This window comes from Pimephales promelas, chromosome 22, assembly GCF_988280905.1.
Source record: "Pimephales promelas chromosome 22, fPimPro1.hap1.1, whole genome shotgun sequence".
In the NCBI taxonomy this organism is placed as follows: Eukaryota; Metazoa; Chordata; class Actinopteri; order Cypriniformes; family Leuciscidae; genus Pimephales; species Pimephales promelas.
Window position 1 is genome coordinate 7,683,650 of NC_142790.1, and position 14,954 is coordinate 7,698,603.

At 37.2% G+C, this 14,954-nt stretch overlaps 1 protein-coding gene across 1 annotated transcript in view; it reads right to left on the reverse strand.

The window, feature by feature from the left end:
- Positions 1–14,954, reverse strand: part of acad11 (acyl-CoA dehydrogenase family, member 11) — a 103,742-nt gene that overhangs the window by 74,803 nt on the left and 13,985 nt on the right. Inside the window, exons 7-12 of the mRNA XM_039666429.2 lie at positions 12,336–12,457; positions 9,309–9,415; positions 8,832–8,946; positions 8,368–8,445; positions 7,181–7,319; positions 5,601–5,708 (exon numbers count right to left, since the gene is read on the reverse strand). Coding sequence (XP_039522363.1) covers positions 5,601–5,708; positions 7,181–7,319; positions 8,368–8,445; positions 8,832–8,946; positions 9,309–9,415; positions 12,336–12,457 — 669 coding nt within the window. The remainder of the gene's footprint in view (positions 1–5,600; positions 5,709–7,180; positions 7,320–8,367; positions 8,446–8,831; positions 8,947–9,308; positions 9,416–12,335; positions 12,458–14,954) is intronic.

Genomic DNA, 14,954 nt, shown 5'->3' on the forward strand with positions numbered 1-14,954 from the left:
TAAAAAAAGCATCTGAATGTATGCGCAACACGAAAACAATTGCACCACTGACCAGAACTAAAGTCAGTGTGTCAAATGTCTGTCCTGTCTTGTGATGCACATGGGTGTTTTGTTATGTTGAGCTATGAGCTCTTGTCATTGTCTCCCATTTTTCCCTGTGATCGTCTTCTTATTCAGGTTCAGTTTTTGTTCATCAAGTTCAGTTATTGTTTCATGTTTTATTTATTGTGTTTTCCCCCTCGTGGTTTTTTGCATTGTGTTTGTTTTCTTTTGTAATTAAATATTCTTGCTCTGCATTTGAGTCATCACTCCCCTTTTTTGTAACCGTACCGTGACACAGTGGCGCAATTGTTTTCTGGAACTGCAAAATAGCACCAGGGATTGTTTGCACTGGAACATGGCTCTTTTTTTTGCGCTGGAGTGCAAGTTCATTCCCTAGTTTGCCGGCGTGTGTCTGTGGAGGGAAAAGTCTGCTTTGCATGGGTGCAAAATACGAATGATACATGCGTCGGTCACAAAGTCGATTGTGCTGGGTGAAAGATAGGGCCCCATTACACTTAATTATTTTAACATAAATTATTACTTTAGTAACATTATTTAATCTATGGAAAATTCTAGTGTTTGTAAATTAAAAGGGTGTGGGTGGCTTTGAATATTGATGCAGACAATAGAGAACCTTGTCAAAAATCAAAAAGGTGGTAGAGGATAATATCCTGGTTCTTTGCAAGTAAAAAAAGAGAGAGAGAGACTGGCTGTAAAATGATAACCTGGCGTAGATATTTCATTTGAAATCTGGTATTTGTTACACACACACAGACAAGTAAGAATTACAGCCATCGTCTGTATGACAGCTACAGTCGTGCTCAGAAATAATGGCAACCCTGGTAAATATGATCAAAACTGGCTGTAAAAAATAAATCTCCATCGTTTATCCTTTTTGATTTTTCATTCAAAAAATTGCCAAAAATCTACCCTTTCATTGAAGTAAAAAATTGAAAGTGGGGGGAAATCATTATGAAATAAATGTTTTTCTCCAAAACACGTTGGCCACAATTACTGGTACCCCTAGATTATATGAATGATAATTTGCTACATTTTTTAAACTTTATACACGTTTGTTTTACACAATAGCAATGGAAAACGGAGCGAAAACCGAGCCGAGTCGAGGCGAGTCGAGTGGAGCTGGTACTGGTAATGGAAAAGCACCATACTGTATCCCCATTCATTACCTTATATTTCTGAATACTCATTTAACTGGAGTAAATCTCCTATTCTTTCATTACAGTGCTTGGATGCGACATCAAAATAAACCACCTATTCCTCCGCACCAATCACATTACATACTTAGGCATTGGTGTTCATGCCTGGAGCCTGTCAGAGCTGTTTTTTCTTAAAGGGTTAGTTCACCCAAAAATGAAAATTAAGTCATTAATTACTCATCCCCATGCTGTACCAACCCCGTAAGACCTTCGTTCATCTTCGGAACACAAATGAAGATATTTTTGATTAAATTTGAGAGCTGTATAACTACCACATAGGCTCCTAAGGGAATGACACTTGACGGCCCAGAAAGTCAATGAAGAAAATGTTTAAATATTCCATGTGACTACAGTGGCTCAACTAGGAGCCTATGTGGTAGTTATACAGCTCTCAAATTTAATCAAAAATATCTTCATTTGTGTTCCGAAGATGAACGAAGGTCTTACGGTGTTGGTACAGCATGGGGGTGAGTAATTAATGACTTAATTTTCATTTTTGGGTGAACTAACCCTTTAACTTTACTCCATTCCTCAAAACAAGAGATGTCGTCAACGCTGGATAAATGTATCATTATCCATTTTGGACAAAATATCAGTCATTAGAGGAGTAGTTTACTTTTAAAAAAAAACTTTTGCTGATAATTTACTCACCCCCATGTCATTCAAGATGTCCATGTCTTTCTTTCTTCAGTCGAAAAATAAATTAAAGGGTTTGTTCACCCAAAAATGAAAATTCTGTCAGTATTTACTCACCCTCATGTTGTTCCAACCCCGTAAGACCTTCGTTCATCTTCGGAACACAAATTAAGATATTTAAGATATTAAGATCGCTCCTGCATACTAGTCCATAGGCTTCTTGAGGGAATGACACTTGCTGGCATCGAAAAGTCATCAAAGACATCGTTAAAATAGTCCAAGTGACTACAGTGGCTCAATTTTAACTTTATCAAATGACGAGAATACTTTTTGTGCGCAAAAACAAACAAAAATAACGACTTTATTTCACCTATTCACTTCCTTCTCTATGGGCCTGTAGTCAGTTAACGTAGTGTGATTGTGTAGAGCTACGTCACACGTAGACTCACTATTGGCCGACGCTGGTCATGTGTGTGATGCGTGTGACGTACAATAACAGAAGCTTACACTATTAAACTAGTAACCTGACTCGAGGCAGAGGGAGAAATAAACGAATAGTTGAAATAAAGTCGTTATTTTTGTTGTTTTTGCGCACAAAAAGTGTTCTCGTCATTTGATAAACTTAAGATTGAGCCTATGTAGTCACATGGACTATTTTAACGATGTCCTTTGATGACTTTTCGAGGCCAGCAAGTCATTCCCTCAAGAAGCCTATGGACTAGTATACAGGAGTGATCTTAGGGCCAATCCCAATTCTACCCCTTACCCCTTCACTTTCCCCTTCCCCTCCGTTTTGCGCGTCCACGTGAAGGGGTAGGGCTGTCCCAATTCTCTTTTGGTTGGAGGGGGAGGGCTAGGGTGAAGGGCCAGATAGCCCTTCAAACGAAGATTTTTCGGGAGCACACTTCAAACGAAGGGGTATGAGAAGTGTCACTGCTAACCCAGGCTGGCTGCCCAAGCGACAAAGGAGACCCATAAATTTAAGTATTTGTGGCTTTAATAAGTATTATAACGACAAATAATGATTTGCTTTATGTTACATTCAATATTGTGTTCATATTTACGGTCAGTTTCTTCACAGAAACGTTTGTAAAAAAAATCGCTAAAATTACTGTAGTTTGCTAACGATAGTCCCGCAACATATTTTCGTCATCTCCGTTGTTTCCTGCAAACTTCACAAGATGCAAGAAAATAGCTGTAACCCACGCGACAGAGATAACTGCAGCTGTCGACGGGATCTTGGAAGTTGTGATAAACATCGGCGCATATCCTGTGACGTAGGCGCTAGCGACGACTTATAATGACGTTTAACGGAGGCGTAGTGGTGTCCCATTTCTTAGGGGAATATTTTCACCCCTACGCATTGCCACTCTGTTTGAAGGGTCAAGGGGAAGGCGAAGGGGTAGGGCTAGGGGAAAGGAAAGGGGTAAGGGGTAGAATTGGGATTGGCCCTTAATATCTTAAATATCTTAATTTGTGTTCCGAAGATGAACGAAGGTCTTACGGGGTTGGAACAACATGAGGGTGAGTAAATACTGACAGAATTTTCATTTTTGGGCGAACTAACCCTTTAAGGTTTTTGATGAAAACATTCCAGGATTTTTCTCCAAATAATGCACTTCATTGGGCACCAAACAGTTCAAGGCCCAAAAGACAGTCTCAGTGCAAACTACAAACTGTTGAAAGGGCTTTAAACGATTCCAGACGATGAATAAGGGTCTTATCAAGCGAAACGACCGGTCATTTTAAAAAAAAAATAAGAAAGTTGAAGTTTTATAAGCTCAAATGCTCGCCTTGCTCTGTTCTGTGTGACTGCTGTTCGAACTTGTTCATCAAAATGAACAAATCTTTCTTTCTGAGTCAATTCGTTCATTTCGTTTGTTGAATGAACCAAATGACCCAAAAAAAGATTCGTTCATTTTGATGAACTAGTTCGAACTTATAAAACTTAAACTTTTTTTTTTTTTTTAAATGACTGATCGTTTAACTTGATAAGATCCTTATTCATCGTCTGGAATCATTTAAAGCCTTTTGAACAGTTTGCCCTGAAACTGTCTTTTGGACCTTGAACCGTTTGGTGCCCAGTAAAGTGCATTATATGGAGAAAAATCCTAGAATGTTTTCATCAAAAACCTTAATTTCTTTTCGACAGAAGAAAGAATAACATGGATATCTTGGATGACATGGGGGTGAGTAAATTATCAGCAAAAGTTTTTTTTTTTTTTTTTTTTAAGTGAACTATTCCTCCTTTAAAAAAGACAACACTCCCTACATTTACATTTATTCATTTAGCTGACGCTTTTATCCAAAGCGACTTACAATTGCTACTGTATATGTCAGAGGTTGCACACCTCTGGAGCAACTAGGGGTAAGTGACTTACACATTGGTGTCTCACAGTGGATTCGAACCCGGGTCTCTCACACCAAAGGCATGTGTCTTATCCAGCGCACCATCACCACCCCATGAATTAAACTATTTTTTTCTCAATGATTCCAACACAACCCACCCTCACCTGGTTTAAATCTCTAGACTCAACCATTATCAAATTCTTCTAAAAAATCAGACCCCAAGTATTAAATTGACGACCCTACAGAAACTAAAAATACAATGAGGCCGGGAAGCATGACATTTCTACCACTAACTGGATGGAAATAGTTTCAGGATTTACTTCAGAAACCTGTCAACATTGCACACAAAATAACCCACACACATAGGTTCACACCATTTCATCCCAATTAAACAAAATTGGGGAAAATGTCACTGAATCACTATCCGTTCTTATTGGATATCACATTCCAATAAATCCCTCCCTCTGCATATTGAGTGACATATCCATAATCAATTTAAACAGCACAAACAGTCAATTAGTCCGTGTGGCGCAAACAACCCAAGAAAACTATCCTCATGAACTGAAAATTAAGGAACACCATACATATTGCATTTTGGAAAAAAAAACTTACTAATAGACTATATCTCCGAGGACAACCTGTTCACTTCTGTCCAAAACAATACACTAGACTTACACGCCTCTTGGTCATCTCTCTTAACATTCCAACAGTCATAATTCCGCTGATTTACTTTGCCTGAAACCAACCACAACTTTACCAACTCAGAGAGGCAAATTAATAGACCTCACTTGAGAAGAGCTCACAAAAATAGACCACTGACAACTGCTAAAACTGTTATAACTACCTAAATTAATCATGAATTACAGTAGGAATACATGTTAATAAAGCATTTATTACACACCGAGTAACTACAACTATGTCTAAATAAAAGGATTTATAATTATACGTTTAAATAGTTTATTAATCATTTACTTACACTTTCTAGATGATCTTATGAACCACTGACAACTCCTAAATAAATGATTTGTAAATAATGTAATACATAATTTGGAAATTATAAACTGATCATTAATAAAGTAGGAAAATATTTTTTAAACACATTATAGATATGCTTATAAATCAAGAATAAAGCATTTATAGCTATAAACTGCTTATTAATGTAAGCTTTTGAAATCATTTACTAATTCTTAACTATATCCATAGCATGCAGTTATTATCAAGTGTAACCAAAACAATTATTTTAAAAAATGTACAGTCAGTCAGATGAACCAGAAACCATCTTAATTATTATAAGCTTCCTTAAAACTGATCAGTTAGTCAGTAAATTTTGAAAATATGTTGTTTTTTACGCATCACCTGTCATACAGAAGCAGGACCGTATGTCTCCTCTCAGCAAGGGCTCCAGCCAGAGTCGCTTCTGTTCCTCAGTGCCAAACAGGTGCAGCACTTCCATATTCCCAGTGTCTGTTAAAATTTACAATTACTGTATCAATACTACCATAAGTTACTCAGAATTTACACTGTTTTTTTCCAAATTTAAGGTCAGTAAGAGTGTTTATAAGAAATAAATCCTTTTTTTCAGCAAGGATACATTAAATTGATCAAGTGAAAAACATGTATAATGTTATTTCTAATTTCTATTTCTAATAAATGCTGTTCTTTTGAACTTTCCATTCAAGAAAGAGTCCTGAATCCTGTATTAAAATATTAAGCAGCAAAATAGATAATAATAAAATAGTTTCTTGAGGACCAAATCAGTATATTTTAATGAGTTCTTAAGACTAGAGTACACACACTAAAAAATTGTAATGATATGTTACATTATTACTGTTTTTACTTATTTTAATCAAATAAAAGCCTTTATGAGCATAACAGGCTAATGTCTTTCAAAAACAATTAAAACCTTACTAACCCCACATTTTTGAACGGTAGTGTAAATACAATTAGCATCTCCCTATGGAGGATCCTTTTCCCACTCTACAGATAAAGCGTTGTGAATTCCGTTTCGTGTACCTACCCCGAAGTGATCAAATAAAACAAATTCTGTATCAAATTTATAGAGAAGACAAGTAGTTTGTTCAGGCATGGTTTTGTAGGGAATTGCAAACCTGCGCACGTATATATTCAAAAGCACATAACTATAGAATCAATTCTTAATGCGCATGTGAATGCCATCAGCGTTTATCACAGGTTCGTGTTTAAAGTCTGTTTAGAGACATTCATATACATTTTTACCTTACAGTTACTCTAAATCCGGCCTCTAGTTCATAAACGCCAAAGGAGAATTGGCGGGTTCTCCCAATATTTCTTTTTTTCTCCATTGGGTCGCCTGATGGAGTTTTACGACACCATTAGGTCACTTGGAGATTTTCGGTTCCTTGCCACTGTTGCCTTTGGCGTGCTCAGTTGGGGATATTCATATTAATTAACCAATAATACCCTTGAAAAGCTCTACCAAACGTGGATGTTTTTCTACTAAAAAAAAACATTGTTATTATGTTTTGACTAACACTGTGAAGCTGCTTTGATGCAATCTATATTGTGAAAAGCGCTATATAAATATACTTGACAATTATGTCAATTGCTGACACATGTATTATTGAGCGGTCAGTTTTAAATAGAAAATACGTCTGCAAATCACACCAAATGTAATGCTATGACATGAAATATACACTAAATATAAAAACAAATATCATTATCGACAAAAAAACAAAACAAAATATACGTAGATGTAGATATGCTTAAAATATGACATTTCTCTAATAAATAAATCAGATTTTTACACGTCATGTTACTTTTATTATTCTCTACTATAATATAATAATACACTTATATATATTATAGTAAGAAGTGTAACTTAAGTAAGCTTTAAGCCGAAATCAAAAAGCGTCATAAAAACAAACACATTTCTGACCCATGCGGAGGCACACACCCACCTGGGGCTTGGCAGTTGAAGACTTCGGGGGCGTAGAAGCAGTGTCCGGTCTCTTCTGCTATATGAGCATAATCCAGCTGAGAGAGGCCACTCTCTGCAGGAAGAAACAAATTCCACAAGCCTGCGGCTCGAGCCTTTGCCTGCTCACACGGATACATCGTAGAAAAATATTACGCACTCCAGTTCAATTAGATACATTATTCTTTGCAGCTGCACTAATGATTAAGTTTGGGGTTGGTATAATTTACTCCAGTCTTCACTGTCACATGATCCTTCAGAAATCCTTCTAATATGCTGATTTTATGTTTAAGAAACATTTCTAATTATCAATGTTGAATAAACAGTTGTGCTGCTTAACATTTTTGTGGAAACCATGATGGATTCTTGTACAAGTCTTTTTGTTGTCACTTCTGATCAATTTGATGTAAATATTACTGACCCCAAACAGCAGTATATAATCACCTATTGGATTTTTAGGAACACCATAATAATACTGTGTTTGACCCCCTTCAGAACTGCCTTAATTCTACGTGCCATTGACTCAACAAGGTGCTGAAAGCATTCTTTAGAAATGTTGGCCCATATTGAAAGGATAGCATTTTGCAGTTGATGGAGATTTGTGGGATGCACATCCAGGGCACAAAGCTCGCGTTCCACCACATCCCAAAGATGCTCAATTGGGTTGAGATCTGGTGACTGTGGGGGCCATTTTAGTACAGTGAACTCATTGTCATGTTCAACATCCCTCGGTTGTCACTAGTGGGTTAATTCAGTCAAAGTTGATCTTCTATCAGCTTGAATCAGTCGGCCCATTCTCCTCTGAAGTCTAGCATCAACAAGGCATTTCCGCCCACAGGACTGCCGAATACTGGACGCCACATTGCGCCGAATCTTAGAACAGCTCGTTCTGAGACAGTGCTTATGATTTATTGAGATTGTAAAAAACAATGGTTTTATGGTTTAATATGGTTTAATAATATGGTTTTGCGCACACACTGCCAACACACATTTATGTTTAAACACCATGTAAAAGCGAATTTTGCATAATAGGTGCTCTTTAAATCACATTTGGTTGATTAGATAATTGCATTAATGAGAAATTAAACAAGTGTTCCTAATTCTTAAGGTGAGTGTAAGTTGTGATATGACGGTACTATATAATATTCGAATGATTGTATGTATCATCACCTTCAACTCCTCTAACACTGGAGGTGTGTGCCATCTCTCTGGTGTGTCCTTGTGTTTGGCATAGTACTCCTTGACTTCCTATACAAGAGAAAATAAAAGGAGGAAATAAGATTCTCCTTATTAGCCTGGCTAACGCCAGACCACGCATCAAAATCTCACTGCGGCAAGGCAGCATGGGGAAACCCAGGCTATTTCCTTATAGTAATTTAACACACAAAAAATATATAATTGTACACAAACAAACAAATGAATGATCATTATTATTATTAATAATCAAATGCATTATCATTTTATTGTATTTATATTCATTTTTTAACTATAATTTAATTAAAAATAGACCTTTTTTACATTTTATATCTGCATAAATAACCAGACAATCTCCTGATAATATGAAAGCTGTTTTGACATCACATCTTTCAGTACTCTCATGAGGATCTTTCCACACAGCTGACGGCAGTGCAGACCTTTTGCGCAGGAAGTATGTGCTTTCTCATGAACTCTTTCACATGCTGAAGGACAACCTGGCCTTTGGGTGACTGCATGAATAGCTGATCAGAGACCGGCAGGGATAATGTGGGGCTGCAATCAAAAAACACATCCTTTATAAAATACCAGAAGTATTTATAATTGCATCCAAGCAAAACTTCAAACAACATAGCCTGAGAATAAAAATAAAAGCGATAATTATACACCCTGCTTACATGGAAACACCTTTAATTACACATTCTGCTGTTTACGAAACAACTTCAAAGATGAGCTACAAAATAAAACCAAAACACAGCATGCTTTTTAAACAAAACTGGTTGTCGAAGTGAAATAATGAAAGATATCCTTAGAAAGTCTTTTTGGACTGATAAAACTGAAAACAACCATTAAGAGATGATCTGTCATGCAAGTAATACCTCTAATGTGCATTAAGGGTTGAGATTGTGAGCTTGTACCTGAGGGCAATCTGTAAACCCAGCTCGGCTAGCGGCTCCACGCTCTCTCCAAACTCAGCTGCGTTCATTGAACTGGCATTGCCCAACAAATGCCTTGCATAAATCCCCTTCCATAAAATGGAGAGAAAGATAATTATTGGTCCTGAATAAGTTTAGTACCTGTGTGATTTTCCCTGTGTATAGCCATGTTTCATAAGACAGAATAAACAGAAGGTTCACCAGTCATTCGCAACCACTGGATACAACTGACATACTGATCTAGGTGGATTTTTGTGGTCTGACATACATAGAATATGTTTATTAAATATGTTTTTCTCATTTTAATACATGGTTCTGGAATACTTTGTGACAAGCAGGAAAGGCCAAATTACCACAACTTGATTGGTCAATTGTAGTCAAACATACTGTAGTTGGTTAATGGCCATGAATAATTGCCATCGTTTTTCCAAGAAACTGATTTCTTCATGTACTACTACCATTTAAAAGTTTGGGGTTGGTAAGATATTTTTAATGTTTTTGAATAACTCCTTTATCTTTTATATTGGGAAATAGTATTATAATTTAAAATATAAAATATTGAATATATTTTAAAATGCAAATTATTCCTGCTGGCAAAACATAGGTTTTAAGCAGCCATTACTCCAGTCTTTAGAGTCAAGTGATTATCCAGAAGTCATTCTAATATGCCAATTTTATGCTCAAGAAATATTTCCTATAATTATCAATATTGAAAATAATTGTGCTGCTTAACATTCTTGTGGATGTCACAATACATTTTGTCATGATTCAGATGAATAGAAATTAATAGAACAGCATACATTGGAAACTGATTTTTTTTTTTTTTGTATAATGATAAATGTCTTCAATGTAATTTTTTTATTAATTGTATTGCTGAATAAAGTATTAATTTTATTAAAGAAAAAAGATCTCCCTGATCCCAAAATTTTGCACCGTACGGTAGCTTTGCTCGTTTCATGTCTCTCATTGTACTACACTCTCCTTTTTCCCTCAAATAATGAATATTTCAAATCAGAATGATATTAAATGTCCATTAATCATGTAATAATCTTGGATAAATATGACTGTGGCGAGCAGGATGAGGCCGAGGGCCATGAGAGAGCGGCGCAAGGCCGGCATGCACTGTAAAAATGAATACGCTTTATCTAATAAATAAAATTGTGGCAACAGATTACAAGCAATATTATTAATTAAATTTAACAAATTAGAATTGGGTAATAATTAATCAAATTAATTCCTTAAAAGTTAACCATTTAAAATGAGTAAAGTTTACACCCAAAAATTTAACAAAAATATCTGAATAGCAGACAGATGTCAAAGATTAATTAAGAACTCCTTATTTTATACTGCCAACATTGAAGACACCTGATGTTAATGAGCAGAATCACGGAAGGAGAAAATCGTAATTTTAAAACAATCCTAAAACAAACATCGATCACCATAATGGTGACTTAAATGTACTTTTTTTATTTGTTTGTTGTTGTTGTAAGTTTTAGTCATTTTAAATGGTTAACTTTTAAGGAATTAATTTGATTAATTATTACTCAATTCTAATTTGCTAAATTTAATTAATAATATTGCTTGTAATCTGTTGCCACCATTTTCTTGATTAGAAAAAGCGTATTCGTTTTTACAGTGTGATTAATAATGAGCAGTAGCGGAGTGGCAATCGGGAGAGTCGGGAGTTTTCCCGGTGGGCCGGTAGTGTTACGAGGCCGCGAGGGCCGGCCCGGTCTGATAAAATGTATTTATTGGAAGTTCGCCATGGCCCAAGCTAAGGGAAGAAAACAATTTTTTTTACATTTTTTATAACGGAGCATATATTTGCACTAAATGCCTGTCTTTACAGTAAAACGACACCCGTCATAGAACAGCCTCAGTGGCGTAGGTCGTAGGGCGTGAAGTGTTTGAATGCAGCTTTTTGATGCGCTGAACGCGAGTTCGAATCCGCCTTGCCGAACTCTCTCTTCTCCCTTTTCCCAACACAGATATGTAAAGATGTAAAATGTAAAACCTAATTTTATATTTTATGTTATATTTTGCCAACGAACTAAAATTGAAACCATATGGCGTTGCGCCATTATAATAACTGACATTAGAATAGCATCCAGTTTGTTCTGCGTGATTACTTTGCTCTCGCGATCATCTGGTGTTTTCTCCTAAATAAAAGCTCAAGGGTTTATTTCTTGCAAGTGAAGAAATTAGGACAAAAGTATTTTAATTTTCCTATATTATAGTGTAATGTAGGTTAAAATATACTTTTGAAATACTCATTTTCATTTACACATTTATAGGCTATAAATGGATTTTACAGTATAGGAATAATTATAAATCATTATTACATTATTATAATAATTGTTTGGCATCCTAAAACACCATTGATAATGTATATGCAAACTGAGACTCTCATAACTAAAAAAATATTTGAGCCCTCTTTATTGTCCTGGTACAAATTAATGTTTTTTCTTTGTTCAACGAGCAGTTCATGGGTCTTAATTTCGATCTCTCAGAGAGCATGAGATTGATGCATTATAACCTTAAAATGTCAAAAATTTTCTTGCAGGGGAGCATGCCCCCGAACCCCCCTAGAGGCACAGAGTCCACCCAACTACTTTTAGAAAGTACTATGGGAAAGAACGACCATTTATGAACTTTACTCCAGCATACTAGTACAACAAAGTTCCCTTTAAATCAGTAAAACTGTAAATGCTATTGGCTAATCGTGCCGGCGACGAGGGCCGGTGGTCTACGAAATTTCCCGGTAGATTTTTTGGTCCCACTCCGCCCCTGATAATGAGTGACACCTGCGCGACGCATCAGTCTTGTATCTCTCATGGAGGAGCAGAAGCATGAAGGAAGAGCGACGACAGAGTAGATCGAGAGAGACCGGTGCACCGCTTATTATCAATCGCCGCTCTCTCACAGCCCTCGGCCTCATCCTGATTGGCACAAAAGTTTTAACTTTGTTTTAACAACAATGGCTTGACGTGGCCTGCATGAACTTAATACCTGCGCAATTGCAGCCATTTTGAAAATGGCCATGGAAATAAAGAAGTTTAGCTGGGGGAGAGTGTTTGGGATCCCTCGACAACAGCAGTAAATGGAGATCAGGTCATCTGAAGAGGGAATTCCTGTTCAAAAGCAACAGATCGATTAAAACATAAAATATAGAGAGCAATGATAAAATAACATAAAAGGATACTGTTTCCTTAAAGCTACACTGTGTAACTTTTTTAGTATTCTTAGCTAAAAACACTTAGTTCTTTCAAAAATATATGTGCTCATTAATGTATATTTACTTCGTTTAAATAATAAAGTATTCTCGTGAGTGTATAATATGCCACTGAAAATACATACAGGTAAGGGGTTCTAATGTCGGTCGCCATGTTGCCCCTCCATCTTGAAAGTACATTAGCCAAAGAGGGACATACCCGTTAATTCAAGCTTCGCCTTTCGCGTTGCACCGTGTTGAATGTGAAGAGGGGGATTGCTTGAGACTAAAATGCGCCTCATAGTGCAGAAAATACGATTTCAAAGCCTTTAATCTTCTCAAAAAACGACAGTTCGCCTTATAATCTGGAGCGCATTATATATGAATCAATTTGTTAATAACGCTCCGTGTTATTGAACTCGCGCTCGTGTCCATCTTATGCCCGGTTTGTCACACGGCCAGTTCAACCTTATCCTCCCTCAGGTTATGTGTCTCCCGCTCATGAGCGTTCACTCAACAGACACACTGTCCTCAGTGCTGCTCGCGCGTCACAGGATGTTCATAAAGCGCTCCCCATTCACAGTAACCGGATTGTCTCATTCAAAACAGCCAGCTGTTGCTGTCAGTGACCCGCCGCACACTGAATACTCATATGAGTCAATATGAGTATCATATAAGCGCGTATAGGCCTAATCATATAAGCGCGCTCACGCTTACTAAATAAACGCCTCACCTCCGGCGCCGCGCACTCGCTACATTCCCTTTAGCACATCTAGTAGATGCATACCGCAAACCTAGTCAAATGTTTGAATAGGTCATTCATTGAAGGTGCGCCTTATAATCCATCCGGGACAGTCAAGGGTTTGACTGCCGTTCCAGTGCACTTTCAAGGGTAGCCTATAAAAACACGGGTTACAGGTTGCCTGGAACACAGCATTAGTTAGCTGTTTCTAAGCGAGACTTTCACCTTCACTTTCACATCTGTCCTGTAATCTTATTCATTTAAGACGTATTATTGTATGATCTAAATATTTTTCACACTACGACACCTTACTATGACTAGCCTACACCTCAGTATGAAAATGATATAGCTTACAATGTAAACTTTGCCTTACGCTAGTGATGTCGTACAACATACAGAATAACGATGGCACTGATAAAAGTTACTTTACTAACTTGCATTCGTCTGGGAACCTGATAACTGATGTTAGCCATGAAATGGTAAAAAAATAATGAAAACATAAAGCTATTTTTCATTTTACAAAGATGTCATAACCTATGTTACCTGACAAATTAAATTACTGCAACTTATAATAGTTTTCTAAAATAACCTCATCACTTGAAGGAACAATCATAGACGAGGAGACGAAGTCGATCTGGAAGCCATGTTAATCTTGGACTACATTGGCCACCGTAGGAGTTAAAACGATATCGGAATTGAAAGGAACAGAAACTAATATCAGCGCCCGTCTAACGGAGAGCCTTGGCACTTCCTATTATCCCCATTGTGCATCACCTTGGTTGCAGTTCCAATAGAATTCCACTGGAGGTGATTGCGGGCGAGTGCAGAATGAATGGGAGTCTATGGGGCTAAACGGCTAAATGTGTCTCTTTCACCTGCTTGTCGTTAAATCAAAATAGATTTTATTGTTGATTCCGCAAGTTCAATATAGATTATAGGCCAAAAGTTGAATGAATGAGTACTTATGTCCTTTTGATTTCTTACAGGTTAGGCTGTTGTTGGCCGGAACACGCTAGCATTCTGCTATTGTGTGACGTCATCGCATTTTTGAACGGATTTTTAGAACAGATAAGTGAACTTAAAAATGCAATTTTCAGCTGAGTGTATTTTCTTAGCCCTCCCTTTTGAATGCAACTTTCAAATTACTTGACAAAAAAATTACATCCTGAGAAAAGTGGATTTCTGGGGGTGAAACCCCATTGACTCCAATTCATTCCGCACTCGACCGCGAGCGCCCCCGCATGGACAGAGACGCGTTACTGCAGCCAGTCCAGAACCCGGAAGTAACCAGCCAGTGCCAATTGACTTTATCCACAGCTGCACTACTTCCTGAAATTAGCCAGCTCCTTGTTTCCTGTCTGCTATTATTGGCAAAACATGATTAATTCAGGTGTATCTGATTATTGTTGCCATGACTACTGAGGTCAGGCACACCTGAATCAATCAATTTGACCAATAATGGCAGACAGGAAACAAGGAGCTGGCTTAAGTTCAGGAAGTAGTGCAGCTGTGCATAAGGCCAATTGGCTATATGCACAGCTGCACTACTTCCTGAACTTCAGCCAGCTCCTTGTTTCCTGTCTGCCATTATTGGGCAAAATTGATTAATTCAGGTGTGTCTGATTATTGTTGCCATGACTACTGAGGTCAAGCACACCTGAATTAATCAATGTGT